Source organism: Chelonia mydas, chromosome 4 (genome assembly GCF_015237465.2).
Source record: "Chelonia mydas isolate rCheMyd1 chromosome 4, rCheMyd1.pri.v2, whole genome shotgun sequence".
Classification (NCBI taxonomy): Eukaryota; Metazoa; Chordata; order Testudines; family Cheloniidae; genus Chelonia; species Chelonia mydas.
In genome coordinates, this window is record NC_057852.1 from 111799258 (window position 1) to 111819011 (window position 19754).

At 40.9% G+C, this 19754-nt stretch overlaps 1 protein-coding gene and 1 long non-coding RNA gene across 6 annotated transcripts in view; one reads left to right on the top strand and one right to left on the bottom strand.

The window, feature by feature from the left end:
* The window catches only part of LOC122465383, a 31206-nt gene that overhangs the window by 6937 nt on the left and 4515 nt on the right, over window positions 1-19754 (top strand). The window lies entirely within an intron of this gene.
* The window catches only part of BST1 (bone marrow stromal cell antigen 1), a 34681-nt gene that overhangs the window by 3641 nt on the left and 11286 nt on the right, over window positions 1-19754 (bottom strand). For 2 of the 5 annotated variants that reach the window (XM_043544636.1, XM_007055382.4), the window contains exons 2-8: window positions 13278-13407; window positions 11858-11993; window positions 11207-11289; window positions 9667-9743; window positions 5564-5656; window positions 3477-3563; window positions 2866-2925 (exon numbers count right to left, since the gene is read on the bottom strand). In XM_043544636.1, coding sequence (XP_043400571.1) covers window positions 2866-2925; window positions 3477-3563; window positions 5564-5656; window positions 9667-9743; window positions 11207-11289; window positions 11858-11993; window positions 13278-13407 — 666 coding nt within the window. Of the gene's footprint in view, window positions 1-2865; window positions 2926-3476; window positions 3564-4208; window positions 4394-5563; window positions 5657-9666; window positions 9744-11206; window positions 11290-11857; window positions 11994-13277; window positions 13408-19754 lie in introns of those variants that run through there. The other 3 variants (XM_043544637.1, XM_043544638.1, XM_043544639.1) reach the window with 3 other exon arrangements.

The window sequence follows — 19754 nt, forward strand, 5'->3', positions numbered from 1 at the left end:
GTCAACAAGTATGTGGACAAGGGTGATCCAGGGGATATAGTGTACTTAAGATTTTCAGAAAGCCTTTGACAAGGTCCCGCACAAAAGGCTCTTAAGCAAAGTAAGCAGTCATGGGTTAAAACAGAAGGTCCTCTCACAGATCAGTACCTGGTTAAAAGATAGGAAACAAAGAATAGGAATAAATGGTCAGTTTTCAGCATGGAGAGAGGTAAACAGTGGTGTACCCCATGGATCTATACTGGGACCCATACTATTCAAAATATTCATAAATGATCTGGAAAAAGGGGTAAACAGTGAGATGACAAAATCTGCAGATAATACAAAACTACTCAAGATAGTTAAGTCCAAAGCAGACTGCGAAGAGTTACGAAGGGACTGGGCAACAAAATGACAGATAAAATTCATTATTGATAAATGCAAAGTCATGCATGTTGAAAAACATAATCCCAATTATACATATAAATGATGGGGTCTAAATTAGCTGTTACCAGTCAAGAAAGAGATCCTGGAGTCATTGTGGATAGTTCTCTTAAAAACATCCACTCAATATGCAGCAGCAGTAAAAAAGCAAACAGAATGTTGGAATCATTAGGAAAGGGCTAGATAATAAGACAGAAAATATCATATTGCCTCTATATAAATCCATGGTACACCCACATCTTGAATACTGCGTGCAGATGTGGTCTCTCCATCTCAAAAAAGATGTATTCGAATTGGAAAAGGTACAGAAAAGGGCAACAAAAATTATTAGGGATATGGAACAGCTTCCATATGGGGAGAGATTAATAAGACTGGGACTTTTGGAAAAGAGATGACTAAGAGGGGATATGATAGAGTTCTGTAAAATCATGACTGGTGTGGAGAAATTAAATAAGGAAGTGTTATTTACTCCTTGTCTTAACACAAGAACTAGGGGTCACCAAATGAAATTAATAGGCAGCAGGTTTAAACAAACAAAAGGATGTATTTGCTCACACAACCCATAGTCAACCTGTGGAACTCTTTGCCAGAAGAGGCTGTGAAGGCCAAGACTATAACAGGGTTCAAAAAAGAACTAGATAAGTTCATGGAGTTTAAGTCCATCAATGGCAATTAGTCAGCAGGGGCAGGGATGCAAAACCATGCTGTGAAGTGTCCCTAGCCTTTGTTTGCCAGAAGCTAGGAATGGGCGACGGGATGGATTGCTTCAACCTGTTCTGTTCATTCCCTCTGAAGCACCTGGCACTGGCCACTGTTGAAAGACAGGATGCTGGGCTAGATCGACCACTGGTCTGACCTAGTCTAGCCATTCTTATATTCTTAAATCATCCATTAAGAACTCAGAGCATCCAAAAGAAGAGCCCCATTAAGCTCAGATTTCTCTAGCTAGCTAATATTGTCAGTTCACAAAATTACTGGCTTTTTGGGGCTGTGGGTTTCACAAGTTGGGTAAAGACTGGCAATCACAATTTCTTTTCTACTTAGGAGCAAAAACCTTGTCAATCACTCAGAGAATAAGAAATCAATTTCTTTTCAATCACATCGGCTCATACAGTATTTCATCCCTGTACATGGTATACACGCAGCAATAAAGAAATGTCTCGGTAAGCTTGGAAAGGTTGACGATCTGCTACCTCAACACAATCTGCTCATATTGATGTGAGCATTTGTTGTGTCTCAAATGCTGTTTTCACATGTTCAGTGGTTGGTGCCAGGGCATAATTTTGGGTGATGGAACCAAAGGGAAAGCTCTTGTGACTGTCATATGCCAAGACAGGGAAAAGCAATCCAACAGAGAACGCTGCTGGGTCAGAACACCACTACCAGTTTCTCTAAGATACAGGAGCTTTAAAGATGAATCTTCTATCAAAGGCCTGTGGAAGGCTGTTGAAGCACTTTCGCTGCACTCTCTGTGCTGAGTGAAGTGCTCTTCGAACACCTGCTCAGTGCAGGAGAGGGTAGAGTGTGCCCAAACCAGCAGCAATAGCATTCCTCTGCCGCCTGAGCGTGGGAGAGCCATGTGATGTTGAACAATACAGTCCTATGTACTCTGTGCTTGATGCACAAACCTAATTTCTGTATATTATATACTTGTCCTAGGCCAATGGATTATCACTACAAAATACAGGTCACTTAGGAGATATGGCCTTCTTAATCACCTGAGCTCAAATTCAGCACTAGATATTGGCATTTTTCCTTTCAACCTCAGGTGTTTCTGTGTTGGGAAACATTTTTGCAGTTAATACAAAGAATTCTCCCGCCCACCCCTTGGGTTTAATTTACCCATGATGTACTTTGCTGGACTTACAGCAAAGATGAATGTGTCCACTTGTGTTTAAGTTTCCATATGTTTCTCATAAAAGTGTATTGGTGAAATATTGGATCTCTGAATGTTTGGATAGGAATACTGTACCTCCTTGAAATTGGGAATTGAAAGTTATATTGCACATAATTGGACAGGTGCTGTTATTTAGATTTGCAGTCTTATAGTTGATTTATGATCTCAATTTTATTGGAGAATGTTTGTGGAAAGCAAATTTTGCATTTCTAACTGAGTATATGCAAGAGATACTTGATTCTAAGAGTTATGCTCAGGCAATCAGTGGACAGCAATATACCATGTGGTCTGTGTGTTCAATCAAAACTAATCAACACTGCTTTAATTATGAATATCAGATACTTGCAACTAAGTGCTTGTGCACAATTTATAGAGCAGGAATTGTTTCCTGAATAATTTCACAATAATATATTTCGATACAGCTGTCATGGACAAATTGCAATCAGTAGAACAGGTGAAATCTGTTGAATAAATTATTAGCTGTGAATTATTCATTTGGCTCTAATGGCGTAGAAGTTGGATTGATTTTATTTACTATGTTTACTTACGAAACAATGGAACAATCAGGGTGATTAAGATAATCCAGGCACTTTAACAGCAGTACAGATCTGTAATGAAATTATTTTATTTAGCATCACTCAGTAAGAAAACTAAGCAAAACAAAAGAGGAAGTGAAACAAATTGAACGATGTTATAAAATGAAGAGATGCACAATTTGGATGCCTAGACCTTCCCTTCTTAATGGTATTTAATTTAGAATGAAGCTCTGGGTATCAGTCAGTACAGCTACCATAAGTAATTCTGCGGACATGAGAAGGGAATGTTAATGTATAACTGTTGTTCAGATTTTAATTTCCTATTTGAACTGATAGCTCTAAGTGGAAGGGACCACGCCATCTTCTGTGTCTGATACTGAGGTGAGGACACTGTTGCATTTAATAATAAAATTACAAACTGTACAGTTGCCATATCAGTGGAGGTGTGCTCAGATGGCTGAGGAAAGTGGCATTATCACTTCCAGATGTCAATTTCTTACTAAAGCTACAGCATAGTAGATTAGTGGGTCCCCTGGTATGGGAATACTCATGGGTAGAAGTAGGTTAAAATTTCTGAAAAACCATAGCAAATACCTCATATTTATTAAAGAAATTCCACTTACTTGTAATTGTCAATGCAGGTGATGTCATAACCCATGGTTTTGAGTCTCTCTTCTAATATTTGTACACTGCCTCTCCCACAGGAATCCCTGTAAAAAGAGATTAGTTAACAAAGTCTTTTATTAGTTAACTGTTTATTTTGCTAATTTTCATAGCGTCAATTGCTATGGCAGCTAGGGCTTTAATTGCAGAACCTTAATGTTCCACAATTAGAGCAGATTTTTTTTTAGGGAATTTAATAGTAGGTTATAGGACAATTTCAGCAAGCTGGCCAGACTCTGGTATCTTGCAACCAAACAGCAATTACCTAGAAAAACAAGTCTGCTACCAGAGGGCAGCTGCCTGTTGGACTAATACAAATTTAGGGGGCCTGATTCTCCACTACTTTGTATGTTGTGCACTCATTTACACCCATTCAAAGTTGATGTAAAATGCTGCCAAATCAGAATTCACCATACACTTGCATCAGTGATAGTGTTTTATATTTACTTTGCAACAACTGGAACTTTGGCCTAGACTCCACAAACCATGCTTGAGTCCTTCCTCAATCACTTAGAACTCCTGCTGTTGGACATGAGCATTCAGACTTAAACTCCAATAATGGAGTGCTTCCCCGACCACCTCAGCTCCTGTGGCTGGGTAAAAATTTACTTCAATTAACTGAATAAAATAGTAATGGCTGATCAAGAGTTTTGGTCCAAATAAGCATCTTAAAAGTGCCGATGAATATTTAAATCTCCAAGGATTGCAGAATTGGGCGGGCAATCTCCCAATTTCAGGCTCTCAAAACTACTAGTAGTTCTTGTTGTTGGATTGGTCACAAGTACCATGAGAAGAGACCTTCTTATGGCATTTCACCACTTCTACTAATTTCCAGACCCATGAACTGCAGAGAGGTGTAAACCTGAAAAATAATGCACTGGGGACAGTGAAAAGACTTTTTTAAACCTCAGTTTGATTTGGGATTTAGATGGTTCTTATATAATCTAACCTGTACTTGCGTTGCCCTGACTTAAGGCCTGCTTCTATAACTGCTTCTTACATAGACCTTGTCATAAATATAAAGGGAAGGGTAAACACCTTTAAAATCCCTCCTGGCCAGAGGAAAAACCCTTTCACCTGTAAAGGGTTAAGAAGCTAAGATAACCTCGCTGGCACCTGACCAAAATGACCAATGAGGAGACAAGATACTTTCAAAAGCTGGGAGGAGGGAGAAACAAAGCCCCTCTCTCTGTCTGTGTGATGCTTTTGCCGGGGACAGAACAGGAATGGAGTCTTAGAACTTAGTAAGTAATCTAGCTAGATATGCGGTAGATTCTGATTCCTTTAAACGGCTGAGAAAATAAGCTGTGCTGAATGGAATGTAGATTCCTGTTTTTGTGTCTTTGTGTAACTTAAGGTTTTGCCTAGAGGGATTCTCTGTGTCTCTGTAAGGTATTTACCATCCTGATTTCACAGAGGTGATTCTTTTTACTTTTTCTTTCTTTTACGAATCTGAATGCTTTTTCATTGTTCTTAAGATCCAATGGTTTGGGTCTGTATTCACTTATGCAAATTGGTGAGGATTTTTATCAAACCTTCCCCAGGAAAGGGGATGTAAGGTTTGGGAGGATTTTTTGGGGAAAGATGTTTCCAAACGGGCTCTTTCCCAGTTATATACCTGTTAGACGTTTGGTGGTGGCAGCGATAAAGTCCAAGGGCAAAAGGTAAAATAGTTTGTATCTTGGGGAAGTTTGAACCTAAGCTAGTAAAAGTAAGCTTAGGAGGTTTTCATGCAGGTCCCCACATCTGTACCCTAGAGTTCAGAGTGGGGAAGGAACCTTGACAGACCTACTGACTCAGCAGATTTAGGGCCTTACATTATTTTTGATTGTGCCTAATTCTGGTCACATCAACTGTATATTTTAAAAAGACTGTACACCCTCCAAGGAAGGCACTGTGGTTTCTTTTGTGTTTGGAATGCATCAAACACATTTTGAGTATTACTGCAATCTAATAATAGAGAAAAATAAAGTGAAAATTGTAAAAACAGATTCAAAAGAGGAAAAACAAGATTAAGTTTTGGTTTTTTTTAAGACCTATAACTTACAAGTCAGGTCCCCCAATGTCATCCATGACCCAGATTTCAATTCGTGAAATTCTGTCTTTTTGGAAGTTAGGCACTTCATAGTCTGCAAAAAAACTGGTTAAAGAAAACAAATCTTTAAAATTACATAGAACAGAAAAGATCGTTCGCCTTCTCAGTAACCAGGGCTCTGATTCTGTTCCCACTGATTTCAGTGGGATATCTGGGTCCAGGTCATTTGTACCTATGGTTTCTTTTGGGCTCATTATCAGAGGCAGAACCCAAGATACAAAATTCTGATTCCAATTTTGAGTATTCACAAAGTTTATGGCGTGTCTGGATCCTAAGTTTGTTGTTTTATTGATTGATGATCTTAGCAGGGTGGAGCAGGAATAAGACTCTATTAATAAAGATGTGAGTGGAATAAGGGTTTAAAATGCAGCACTTATAACAAACCACTCGGTATTTAGTAAAAAATAAAAAAAACAAAAAAAAACCCCTACAAGAGCAGCCTTTCTTCAGGCACAGCATGGGATTTGTTTTTTTTAAAATAGAAGGAAGAGTAACAACCACAAGACAAATATATTTGTAGATATAAAATCACAGCAGTAAGTCAAAAGGGTATAAAATACCTAGCATGGGAACAAGTAGGACCATAAGAGAGGGTTTTTTAAAAAAAATCTGTCCATTCTGACCTGGGAAGAATCCTCCATAGGCAGATTTGCTGTTTGTTAAATACTGTAATATTCAGAAGTCCAGGTATAGGAAGGCCCAAATTCTCTGCTGGAATAATTCCACTGAAGTCAATGGAGTTACACCAACTGATCTCACATCTGACCAGGAGTATGTAAATAGTAAAATATTAAATCACATTTTTCCTTTTACATACAATCAGCCTTACTGCTGCAAGGTTAAGGTCTATGGTTTTAGGGAGTGATTTATCAGAGCAAATTGAGTCATTAAGATGGGATCATTTTTACTGGCAAAGAGTAGAGGAAGTTATCTCTATTTATGTTGTGTGACTTTCCTGTCATAAGTTCTGAGAACTTTTGTATCGTAAAAAAGGTCTTCTATATTCCTGTGTCTAAGTCTTTGTGACTGCTAGTTGTACTATCCAAGGCATATCCAAAAATAATTTCAATTAAATCTGATGATGGCCTAATGGAAAAAATGTCTTTAAATAGAATAATAAAAGCACAAAGTGTGAGTTGAGAGTTCTCTAAATCAAATGGAGGGTGCCAAATCAAAAGGAACAGTTTAACATATTGCATTAAAATATGTTCTAAAGCATCGGCCTTTAAAAAACAAAAATAAAACAAAAATGTATAAATTAAGGATTCAGGCCTGATTTTGAATGAAGTCTCATCCCAGCTTTCCTGTTCATCCATGTAATTATGCTAGGGCAAATAATGATGGGTGCAGTTATGTGCAGGAGAAACTGATGTAACTTAGATCATCTAAGTTAGATGTCTAATTGCTTGATATAAAGGCAGCTGCATGATATCTGTTGTGCCTGCGTAACTCTTTAAAAAAAAAAAAAAAAAAAAAGTTACCTGTGATTATTTGCATCTACAATTGTTTTTTTGAAAATCTGGCCTGCTGTCTTTTGAAATATAGTTTGTCTTGACAGAAGAAAGCAAGGATTCTACAGGAATTATTTGAAGTATTTTGATTTCTGTACTGTACCAGCTATGTGACCTAGAACAGAAGAAATTTTAGGCCAGAATGGACCACTTTGATTATCCTATCTGAAGTCCTGCAGAACACAGATCACAGAATTTCATATAGTAATTCCTGCAGTGGAGAGAAGTATTTTTCCATACTACATAAGTGAACACTATCACACTCAATAACCTGTGGTTGAACTCCTGCATATCTTTTAGAGAGACATTCAATCTTGATTAAAGACTCCAAGCAATGCTGAATTTGCTACTTTCCTCGATAATCTGTTCCAAAGGTTAAACTGAGAGTATTATGTTGGATAAGAATGGCTGTTTTAACCACCGTTAAATTAACCACAGCCTATTGTTTAAAAAAGAAACAGATTTTACTTTGTGCCAACAAGGGAAGTCACCTGCTCTAATCATCATTCAAACAGGAGCTGTATTCCCTGTGCCCTGACCTATATAATCAGATTGTCACTTGGACCTTAGAAGTTGTTAAAACGTGTTTCTGTTCTTTATCAAAAGTCTCTATTCCTTTTCCTTGTGATTTGTGAATTACCTAATATTGGAGAGCAAATGAATCAGACCTTGTGTACAGCAACACAAGCAACCACTTGGGACCTATTGTTTTTGGAGTCTCCCTGTGTTTTGTTTTCTCATTTGGGCCTAATTAAGGAAAGAACTTAATTTTTGTCAAGTTCCACTTCAGTGAAAAATAAACAAGTGCTTAAAGTCAAGCATGTGTAGGGTAACCATACGTCCGTATTTTCCCGGACATGTCTGGCTTTTTGGTTCTTAAATCGCTGTCTGAGAGGAATGTTTTAAATATCTAAAAACGTCCGGGATTTTGCCATTATTATTTTTCCCCAAAGAAGAGTTGATCATTCAAGAAAGAGAGTGAATGTCGATCACTCGAGAGAGTGCCCGCTTTTTTCCCCCTAGCTCCCAGCACTTGCACCACGAAACAGCTGTTTCGTGTGGCTGGGAGGGAGGGAGGAGGAGGAGGGGGAATGTGGCCCACTCAGGGCAGGAGGCAGGGCCGGGGCGGGGATTTGGGGAAGGGTTGGAATGGGGGCAGGGAAGTGGTGGAGTTGGGGTGGGGCCGGGGGAGGGGGGTGTGAGCAAATACCCCTCCTCCTCCCCCCCCCCCCCCCCATGGCGTGTCCTCTTTTTTGAATGTTCAAATATGGTAACCCTAAGCATGTGCTTTGCTGAACAGACATCTTGACAAGTGAGGTATTCCATCTCCATGGAACACATGGGCCCAGAGAGTCAAAGCTGTTAACATGACTCTGTTACTTTACAACATCAAGAGTTCTAAACAGGATTTGGGCTTCCAAGTATAGAGATCTCAGCCTGCTTAGTCTCATGGCACCAGTCACCTTTAAAAACCCTTTTAACACAAAAGGGGAGAAAAAAATAGTAAAGATAGAAAATGCAGCTCCTGTCTTTGATGCTGACTCTTACTAGCCATCTCACTGCTGGAGAAATACAAACATAGCATACTATCTTATCAGCCAATGGGAGACTTGGCAAACTTGTACCAGAGTAGGGCTGTTTAAGACATTGCTTTTAGCTGCCTTGATGGTCACAGCTTCAGAACAGTGTTGCAGAAGATGTTGCCTGCTAACCCAGACTCTTTTTAAACAGAAGGCAAAAAGAGAGAAACAGGAAAGAGGAGGCAAGGAAGAAAAAAAGACACTTGAGGGAGGAGAGGAGAGCGGGAAACCAAGTTTCACATTCCACGTGGTGTTCAGGATTTATCTGAAGTCAATGAAGTTGCTGAAGTATGTAATCTGGGTCCCTCTCTGGCCTGGTCAGGTCAGGACAGCGCTCTCTGGATCAGGATGATGCAGGTCTAATAGTGTAATAGTGGATTCCTGGGGTCTCATGAGACAATGAGGGTAGCAGCCATGATGGTTGAACTCTCTCCTTTCAGTCCACCTGTCCTCTTGCATTTTGATCTCTCTCTCCCAAAGTCTCTTTTAAGGACCCTAAAAGGGGGTGATGGATGGAATCACCCTTCCCTGTCATTATTTTTTCCTCCAATTAGGCCTACTTTCTAACACAGCAATTTTGATCCATTAATTTCTGATTCCATTCTTCTCTTGTTTACTAGTCATAATCTCAACACAGTCCTTGGGTGGTAGCAATAGACCTTTTTGTCTGGACAAATTCAGTGTTTTTGCTTTTATAAACAATGTTAAAACAATGTCAAGTTTTACTTCTGTTGCCTTTGACAAATTAGAATACAGGACTCTGCACAACAGGTACCTAAGTGCTTTCTAAAATTTTACTCCAGGTCTAGTTTTAAATAAATAAATAAATAAAAAGATTGGCTTTGATGCCACAGACTTCTGAAAATTATTACTTCCACAGCTTTGTGTGGTACAATAGCCAAATGTTTGATTTTTCTCAATCAAACCCTAAAATATTAACACAATATCACTTTATTTCTCTTACCCTTTGACTGGATAGGCGCCCCCTATCGCAGAACCATTCAGCATAACGTATATTACCCCCGAGCTCTGCTTTGCATACTGCAATAGATAACGGAAGATTATTCTTCAGAACATCCCCTATAGATTTTTATATACAGATTATAAACTGTAACTAAATAGTCATGGCCAGTGGAGGGGGCCATAAGTGAAAATGTCCAAGTTGCAAAACCACCATCAAAACTGGTTCCCTAGCTGGCAGTTGCAGTAGAGAGGATTAGAACTTAATGGCTATAAAAGGTGATCTGTCTTCTCAACCCTAGAAGTGGTTCCTCCAGGGCAAGGTTGGGGCACTTTAACAGATCACTATGAGAAGTTTTGCACTGCAACTCTGTGTTGTACTTGCTGTATTTTCATCTTCAAGACTGTCAATCTGGCACCTTTCGTCAGCATTAAGATCTCCTAGGCCTTGTTTTTGCTAGAAAAAGGTCTATTTTAACACGTTCACTAACACATTAAAATCCTAGGCAATCTGTGGTTGATCTGGACACAGTGGTGAAATGAGGACATGGATGGATTTTAAACTACGGGCCACACCTTTTGTTAACTTGAACACATGGAAAGGGCACTAACTGCATAACCCATACTCTCATATACCAGTCATGTAAGTGGTTCCAGTGCAGGGGTTACAACTTAGATCATCTGCTTAGTCAGCCTTAGTCAGCTTTTACCATGTAATCCATAACTCAGGGTGGCGGCTCTCCTCAGCCTACCTGCCCTGGACTCAGCTCACTCTAAGTCCTACCCACTCGCATACCCCCATGAGGGAAACAGAGGGTGCAAAAGGGTGGGAACCCCAGCCTGCAAGGGCCACAAGGTCTGACTCTATCCCCTGAGCCCAAGGTCCATCACCAAAATCCCCGGTCTTTTACCTAGGGGAACTGTTCATTGTATCTTTTTAACGGCACTGAAAACAGTCCACAAATTGTGACAAATTAACAACTCAAGCAAGTACCTCAGTTAGGTACTAAGCACATTCTTAATTAACCTACTGTGGACTGAGGGTGCTGCGAAAAAGGTGAAAAAACTCCCCAGCCCCACTCGGAACACAGGTGCAAGAGGCTTCACATGGTCTGTGCTCAAAGTCAAATCTCTGAGCTGGGGGATGCAGGTCAATCAGCACCCTTCCCTCCAGCTGGCCAATAGGTGCCACAGACTATAAGTGGGGGGGGGGGGGGAAAGGGGAAGAGGAGGAGGGAGGAGCTACCCAGTGTCCCTCATCGAATATCTCCCTCTGTTGCTGCTGGAGCTGTCCTCTTTTGCTGCCTACCCAGTCATCTTCCTCCAACCACTGAGGTGGGTGGATGGCATTTTTAACACATAAGGTAGTCAACCTTATGCTTTTCCTCCTTACATCATACCTTTAAGTTATAGTCTATACAAGATCTTAAGGGTATGCCTACGCTAGAGGTAAGAACTCCAGAAAAAAAAATCTTTTGGCCCTACTAAAGCTTTCTGAACTATCTCCATGGACATGCTTCATGAACGTAAACAGTATGATTTACAGTGATTGATGCAATCTTCCAGAACGTTTCTACTGCATTATTTTCACACTCTTCTATGGTAGGGCAGGAATCATAATTAAATCCTGTGGGAAGAAACATAGTGCTCATTATTAAAGATATGATGACAGGTGGAAACAGAAAATCCAAAGTGGCTTTACAATACATATTGTATGTGTTTTTTGTTCTAGCTTCTGCATGGTTGGAGATCTGATAGTATATCCATCCATGACAGTACTGCACCATTTCTCTCCTCCTTTTCACCAGCCCTTACATTTTGTACAAACCATGACATGCTATGGTCTCAAAGCATAGACCCCTGTGTCTGTGGAAACTGCTCTAACTCATGTCATAAAACTGGTCTGGTGCACAGAAAGCCCCAGAATCCGGGAAATGAAAAGGTGACTTAAATCCACCATCACAACACCTCCCTCAAAATTTCACTGTATGCTTGAGCTGCAGCTGAAGTGTAAATGTCTATACAGTACAAGCCAGGGGAGAATCAGGACACTCAGTTCAGGGGAGTTACCCACATAAACCGGGAGTATGAGAGCAGAATCCCACCCATAGCTCCAGTACAAAGCAATCAGTCTATCTTTTTAGCCCCACCATGAATTTATAACCAACTTTTTATTATATCAGTTCTTTTCTGACCAGTATCGTTTGCTTGTCCACACCAGTTCAGGAAATCTCCAAATGAACCAATTAAAGTATCACAAAGAGGCATGTAGCGACGAGTTCTATCAGAATAGCTAGTGACCAGCAGATGGTTATTTTCCCAGAAAAGAGACTAAGGAAAGAAAAGAAAACAAAAAACAAACCATCTTTTGGATGTGTGTGCATGATGCCGTCACTTCTACGTGGCCGGGAAAACATTTTAAATCATGTTTTGAAATGATTTCTAAATACTTCAGAATCTCACAGATGGCTTGTTCTAATCAAACTACGGTCCATTAAATACTTTAAAAACAATTCTATACTTCAACTAAAAGTGATAGAGATAAAGTTTGCCCTCACAATGGTGTAAATCTGGCATAACTTGATAGTGGATTTTGGGGGGGGATTTACACCACTGTGAGAACAGAACTTGAGCTATAGAAAGACTCAAGCCTTCTAGAATTTGCCTGCCTTAAGCTGACAGGTTTAGGAAAAGCTAGGTATATAGACACTAAGGACTTGTCTATATGGAGACTTATTGTGCAGCAAGCCAGGGTGTGAAACTACAGTGCACTAAGTGACCATGTGGACCCTGCTGCCATGCATTGAAAGTAGCACTATGGAACTTTTAGTGTGTGGCAGCAGGGTCTACATGACCACTTTGTGTGTGGCAGGCTGGCAGGCTGTAGATTTACACACCAACTTGCTGCGCACAAGTTGCCATATAGACAAGCCCTAAATACAAGTAAAACAAAACTAAGGTCTGATCTACACTACAAACTTAGGTTGGCTTAACTACTTACCTTGTGCAATGTAATTGTTGACCTAAGCCCTGGTGCAGACTCTGCTAGATGGTGGAAAAATTCTTCTGTCGACCTAGTTACTGCTTCTCAGAGAGATGGATTTACTACAGCGATGGAAGAACCTCTCCTGTCCCTGTAGTGTCTACACCACAGTGGCACAGGTGTGCCACTGTAGGGTTCTAGTATAAACATATCCTTCACAATGGTGACATTGAAATTAGAGAGCTCACTTGACAGAGTTGAATGAAGATATTTACTCTTAAACATGCATAAGATGGGTTTTGAAGTTGGTTTAATTAAAGTGCTTTGAGGGCTTTTATACACTTTCAGCTGTTTAACTGGACACATACTTGTCTGTAATAGTGCTGACCAGCTTAAAATCATAATTATTTGGCTGCAAGTTCAGTATTGTAGCAATTAATTCTAGACCATGTTACATCTCTCTTACACTTCATTGCTGTGGGGTCAAGGACTAGAACACTGGTTCTCAACCTTTTGGTCTGCAACCCACAAAGTGGGCAGAAAATCATTGCATGGCCCACCATATCAAATCTGGTCAATTTTGGACTGCCAGATCAGGGGAGAGATGATAGATGAACATTAATAATCAGTACCTTGTTAGGTGGAATTGTATGCAGAGACAGGTTAATAAATAACTCATAGTCCGATGGTAAAATGTTGCAAGGATCCTTATTCATGAAAGCCTTTTTGAAAGCTTCCCATATCTTTGTACAGTTCTTCTCACTGTAATAATTAAAACAAATAGTAATATTATTTTCCCATAGCAGACCTGCAATATGTGTTTTGTTCACAACCTCCCAAAATCCCCAAAAGGAAATAAAACTAAGATTATTAAGGGGGGAAAAGTTTGTGATAAATTAATAAAATCATTAGCCCATCAACTAGTATCTAAGACATGAGGATTTGCACTAGGGTTATTCAGCTAGACTCTTACAGTAATTCAGCAAAAAACATGGACGGCATAGTATTCACAAGGAGACTTGCTATGCAGTACTGTAGAAGTAGTGAAAATGGGATTTATTACTTAGAAATGTTCTAACCCCAAAAGAACCATTTGTAGCAGAGTTTGGCCACAGCGATCAAAGCTCTAAGTGACCCTAGATTACAACTGAAACATAGGATTCAGGGATCTCATTATCCCTTTTCCTGCTAGATCAAAGACCCGTCTACTATAAGAAATCTCTTCCCTATGTAGGTACTTGTAGACTGTGATCAGGTCACCACTTAACATCTTCACTGACTTCAATGGGAATTTAAGTAAATACCTGAACAATTCATTTACTTCATATTTTTCTTTTCAGCGCTCGTCATCTCATGTTTGAGCAGCATGTAATACGAAATCAAAAGTGTTATTCTGCTCCCCTACTGAAGATATTTTAATTAGCAACTACAAAACTATGGGGTGGGGGTAGGGAAGGCACATATATAAGGGTGATTCCTGGCAAACTTAATACAGACAGCAACAAGTTATACAGGATTTGTTTTGTAGTAGTCAGCTAAAGAATGAGAAGTAATCTACACTGCCAGCCAATGGAATTTATAGAACCATTGTATATGTATTACAGAAGCGTGTGTGTGCTTGAATATAGCATTTGCTTGTTAGAAACCTCCATTATAGTGACAGTGAGACTTTCATTATAATCCTTTATTTTCACATGTTGATAACATTCTGAAAAATTCTCCTTTTTTGTCTGAAATTTTTCCATGCTTGGTCTTAATCTGAAGGTAATTTGTGTAAATGTTTGAACAAACTCTATACATCCATCTATGAGTTATGTGAGAATGGAAAAAAATCCTTTATCCATTTAAATTTTTTTGTTAGGGGTTTTTGCATATGCACAGGACTTTACAAGCAGAAACTGTCCAGGTGGCTCCTCCTCAGTAAGAACTAGTTTTGGGCCAATCTGCAAATAAACAAGAAATAATTTACAGTTATAAAGAATAAATATCTGTTTTGTACTTGCAGTATGAAATTTCCATTTTGTTTAGATTTACAGTATTCACTTATAGGTTAGGTTAAGATTTTGTCACGGTTACTTTTAGTAAAAATCACAGACAGGTTTGGGGAAATAAACAAAAATTCACGGACGCCTGTAATCTGTCTGGGACTTTTACTAAAAATAATTTGGGGTTGGGGGGGAACTGACAATTTTGCCCCTCCGCCCCTGCTGCCCACGACAGTGGTTGACAGCTGCAGGGCCAGCGGCTCAGAGCTCTGGGGCTACTGCAGCGTGTGGAAGCTCAGAGTTCTGGGGCCAGCACCTGACAACTGTGGGGCCCCCACCACCCACAGTGGTTGACAGCTCCGGGGCCTTTGCTGAAGATGTCATGGAAGTCTGAAAGTCACAGAATCTGTGACAAAATTTTATCTTTACTTATGGGCCTATGGGAAAACACAAAAATACATAATATTGACAGTAATTCTGTAGCTGCGCTTTTTATAATGCTAGTTTAGGTTCCAATTCAGGAAAGAACTTGAGCATGTGTTAATTTCCATCCTTATTTCAATCATTCCTACTTCAGTGGGACTCATGTTAGGCAGTCTGCCTATCTGAGTCACAATGCAAGATCAGAGCCTTAGATCTTATATAAATGTGAGCAACATAAAGGTATTATGAGATCCTTACCTTTTGCATTTCTTGACTTGTTTAAAATGACCTTTGTGTTGCATTTACTTAAGTTCCTGTAATTTATAATTATAGGTGGAGCCGGTAGTGCCATCTAAAGTTAAGGTTGCTTGACACTTCCCATTATAAAACCCTGTTTTTAATTGTTTATGAATTTGCCAAACTTCAACCATTCAGGCTGAAACTTTCCAAGGCAGGTGTCTGCCCTGGGTTGAAAATTTTCGGGAAGCTTCAGCCAAAATGGTTAACATATTTCTGAGAATGTGATTAAGGGAAAAAACCTTTTTGCCTATATAAAAAACACCAGTTGTATTGGGAAGCCCTAGTTTTCATGGTTTGGAGCAGGAAACAGAAATTTGGCAGGGAGTGAAATGTCAGTTCACACGTGCTTAGTAGAAACATGTTACAGTTTAGCAGCTCAATTATCCAAAGATTCTGTCTGTGCTGAGCATGCTCCATCTCCTCACAGCTCCTGTGTGCCAGTTGGACTGCACATACACCTCCCTCCTCACCAAGCAATTGAGTATGCTCCAGTCCAGACCAGGGCTGCAGGGGACAAGCTGAATCTGCAACTGTTACACCTGGCTGCCGGGGCACTGTGCTATCGGGCACTGGAAATGAGAGCAGGGAGACTGTCTCACCTATGTTCTTAATGTTGCACTGCTGATGCACAGGTAGTGAGGAGGAAGCAGCCACGTTGGAATGCAGAGGGATGAGAGAGGGTGATGGGGAGAAGAGGGTTTCAGGAACCACGGAGTGCAGAGTGGGAGGGTGGACGAGAGCCAGAGAGGGAAAGGGACGAACACTGATTGTGGAGGTGGATAGGAGCTGAGGTGATGGCTGCAAAAGCAAATGGTGAGAGGTTAAGAGAAAAAGGGGGGCAGGATCTCAGGAGTGAGGAAAGATGGATAGGAAGAGAGGGAGATGGGAGGGATAGATAGGACCAGAAGGGAAAAGGGGGCAGGAACTTGGGGTGCGTGCATGTGCTGGGGTTGGAAAGGGAGAGAGGGGGTCAGAGACAAAGATGGGGCCTAAGGTAGAACCCTTTATTATAACTTATAATATAATCTATAATCACTAGAGCATGCTTCTCTACAGAACCTACAGAATCAGTAAATCCTCAATCTGTACATTCCTTTTGTCAGAGAACTGTGAAACCCACTAATAAACTGTCTCATCTCTCTCTACTGGTTGGTCCGCATAAATGATGACAGCCTATTACTACTGCTATTTACTACCTTAGCTCAAGTGCTAGAGGTCTCTACTATGGATCCAAAGGTCTAAACCTTGCTGATGATTTAAATTGGAGGTCAGTATGGCTCCACAGGATGGAATATCTGATTTTTCAGGTTTTTCTAAATGTAGGAAATTACATTTAAAAAACCCCTACATTAAAAGAATGTTGAGGTTACCAAGTCAAACACTGAAAAAATAGGAAATGTCAGAATAAAGGTTGCCTGTGTAACCTTAATTCAGCCCCTTTGTGCATATGCATTATGATAAAATCTTTAACTCACACCTACTGTTTTTTTCCACATGGCCCCTGCCTTATTAGTGCACAGGCTGGATGATGCTCTGGGGATGAATCAGGGCTGTGTAGTAAATGAGGCTGTTGCCTGTAGGACCCCTGCCTCATGTGATACATAAATTGGAAGTTGTGAACTGCAGGGGATTACAGGAAGAGAAAGGATGGTCTATTTAAGGAAGCTGAATGCCATACTGGAGAATTAGGTTCTATACTGACTGTGCCACAGAGTTACTTACTGTGTGATGCTGGGCACCCTTAATTCTGGCATTTCCTAACTTTTGAGTGGTTGACTTTGCAACCTTAATATTGTTTTAATGTTGTTTTGGGATACATATATGGCTATATTATATGTGTGTGGGATCCCAGACACTAAGATGGCATTACAACAGACATATACTATCTAAAGTTGCAGTTCATAAAATATTACGTTTCAATGTGTCGTTTCATAAATATTGTTCAAAAATGTTTACCAGACTAGTTTTAATCATATGGGGTAAAATTTTCAAAAGTACCTAAGTCCCACGCACACTATGTTAACTCTAAATTTTGAAATATAATTTGGTGGATATGAAAAGGAAGAAGAGGAGAGAAGACTGAAGATTCAGTAGGGGCAATTAGTCATTTGAAACTCAAATTAAACAAAGTCTTAAACTTCTGAAAAGTTTTATTAGAAGGCTGACAATTGCTACAGAAAAAGAGCCTGAATGTACAGTATTAGCATTCAGTAAGGCCCAAGACGGAGGGTGCAGGACTCCATCCATGTAGTAAACTAAATTCTACTTTTATTAATACCTATTAATAGCAAGAAATCAAAAGGTCATCTCACAACACAGTGTAGTTCTATAGTTGATACACTGCACTGCATCACTAACTGTGGAGGTACCCTCCCCAAGGTCAGGGCGCAGTGCCCCTCGCCGGCTCTGGCTACGGGTCACAACCAGGGCGGTCTGGGGGTTGCTTGGCCAGTCCTCTAGGTCCCCCCCCCCCCATCAAAATTTAGATTATGGAGCATTTCTCATTTTATTCAGCTAACAGCATTCATTATCAATTAAAGAAATAACAAGCTCAACCTAGGCAAAAGTTTCTTATTGCATTACTCGAGTAAGAGTTATTCTATCTTTTTCTCCAGCATGCTGCAGAGGCTTCCAAATTACAACCTTGGAATTTGTGTATCTTAAAGAATTCTCGGCTGGATATTAAGGTAGAAATTCTTAGATGTTACTCCAGCCAGGCATTTAATAACAAGAGTAGTAACTGGCTGATATAAGATTGAATCCTTCACTTCTTAAATCTGACTTGACTAGGTTCTTCTCCCAAGATTGGTCTTGGGTATTAGGTGCATGGGTTTCTCCCTCTGGATTCAATCTCAGATTCTGAAACTGATGAACAATAGCTAATGTCCTAAATAATTCTCTAAAGGTACAAAGAATTTTCTCTGACTCAGGGGTAATTCTACCTCTTGCTAAACTGCATTATTACTTCTCAGCTTCTGCTGAACAAGGTCTGAGAAGAATATTTAACTTCCAACCTGGAATAATCTTTTGTAGATGCAGACTAGCTGGTCCAGTTACTAGATTTATATCTATTACTTTCATCCCGATACTCTTTATCACATTCTGTTTCTCCTTGTTTCTTTCTTCTAGAAATCTTTCTTAGTCTCTTTCCAGAAGCCTTCTGCTCTAAGCTCCTTGGAACTAGTTTTTTGTTCCCCCCACTTCCTACAAAATGTTACATTATTCAGAACAGATGAGTGTCTTATAACAAGACACTTGTTTTTTGTCAGAAAGTGCATGTCACGGAGTGTGGGGGAGTCCGGGGCCTGCACCCCTCTTCCTGGGATTCACTGTGACTCTCACCCAGCCAGTAACACAGAAGGTTTATTGGACAATAGGAACACAGTCTACAACGGAGCTTGTGGGTACAACCAGGACCCCTCAGTCAAGTCCTTCTGGGGGAGCAGGGAGCTTAGACTGCAGCCCTGGGGTTCCCTGCGTTCCACCATCCAGCACCAAACTGAAACTAACCTCCCCCCCAAGCAGGCTCTCTCCTGCAGCCTTTGTCCACGTTCCCGGGCAGAGGTGTTACCTAGCCCTCCCCCTCCTGGCTCAGGTTACAGGATCTCAGGTATCCCATCCCCAGTGAAACTCCCCTGCCACATTCCCAGGTCGACACTCCCCGGTCCCTGCTGCGTCACATCTCTCCCCGCTTCGAGACTGAACTGAGCGGGGTCACTCTGACCAGTGACCTGGGGAAGTTCAGGACCCCCTCTCCAGGACAGCGCATCCGCTATCATGTTGGCACTTCCCTTTACATGGACCACGTCCATATCATAATCCTGCAGGAGCAGGCTCCACCTCAGGAGTTTGGCATTGGCTCCTTTCATCTGGTGCAGCCAGGTCAGGGGAGAGTGGTCGTGTACACAGTGAAGTGTCGCCTGAAGAGATATGGCTCTAGTTTCTTGGCCCACACCATGGCCAGGCACTCCTTCTCGATGGCTGCGTAGTATTTCTTCTGGGGTAGCAACTTCTTGCTCGGGTACACGATGGGATGTCTCTCCCCCTTTTCATCCTCCTGCATTAACACTGCCCCCAGTCCCATGTCTGAGGCATCAGTGAACACCATAAAGGGCTTGTCAAAGTCTGGGTTTGCCAGAACTGGGCCACTGACCAGAGCCTCCTTCAGTGCCTGGAAAGCCTCCTGGCACTGCTCGGTCCAGACCACCTTGTCTGGCTTCCCCTTCTTGCATAGCTCGGTGATGGGGGTGGCTATGGTGCTAAAGGGGGCCCAAACCTTTGGTAGTATCCTGCCAACCCAATAAAGGCTTGGACCTGCTTTTTGGTGTGGGGAGCGGGCCAGTCTCTGATCATCTCAACCTTAGCTGGTTCCGGCTTCCCCACCTTGCACTTCTCCGCTTT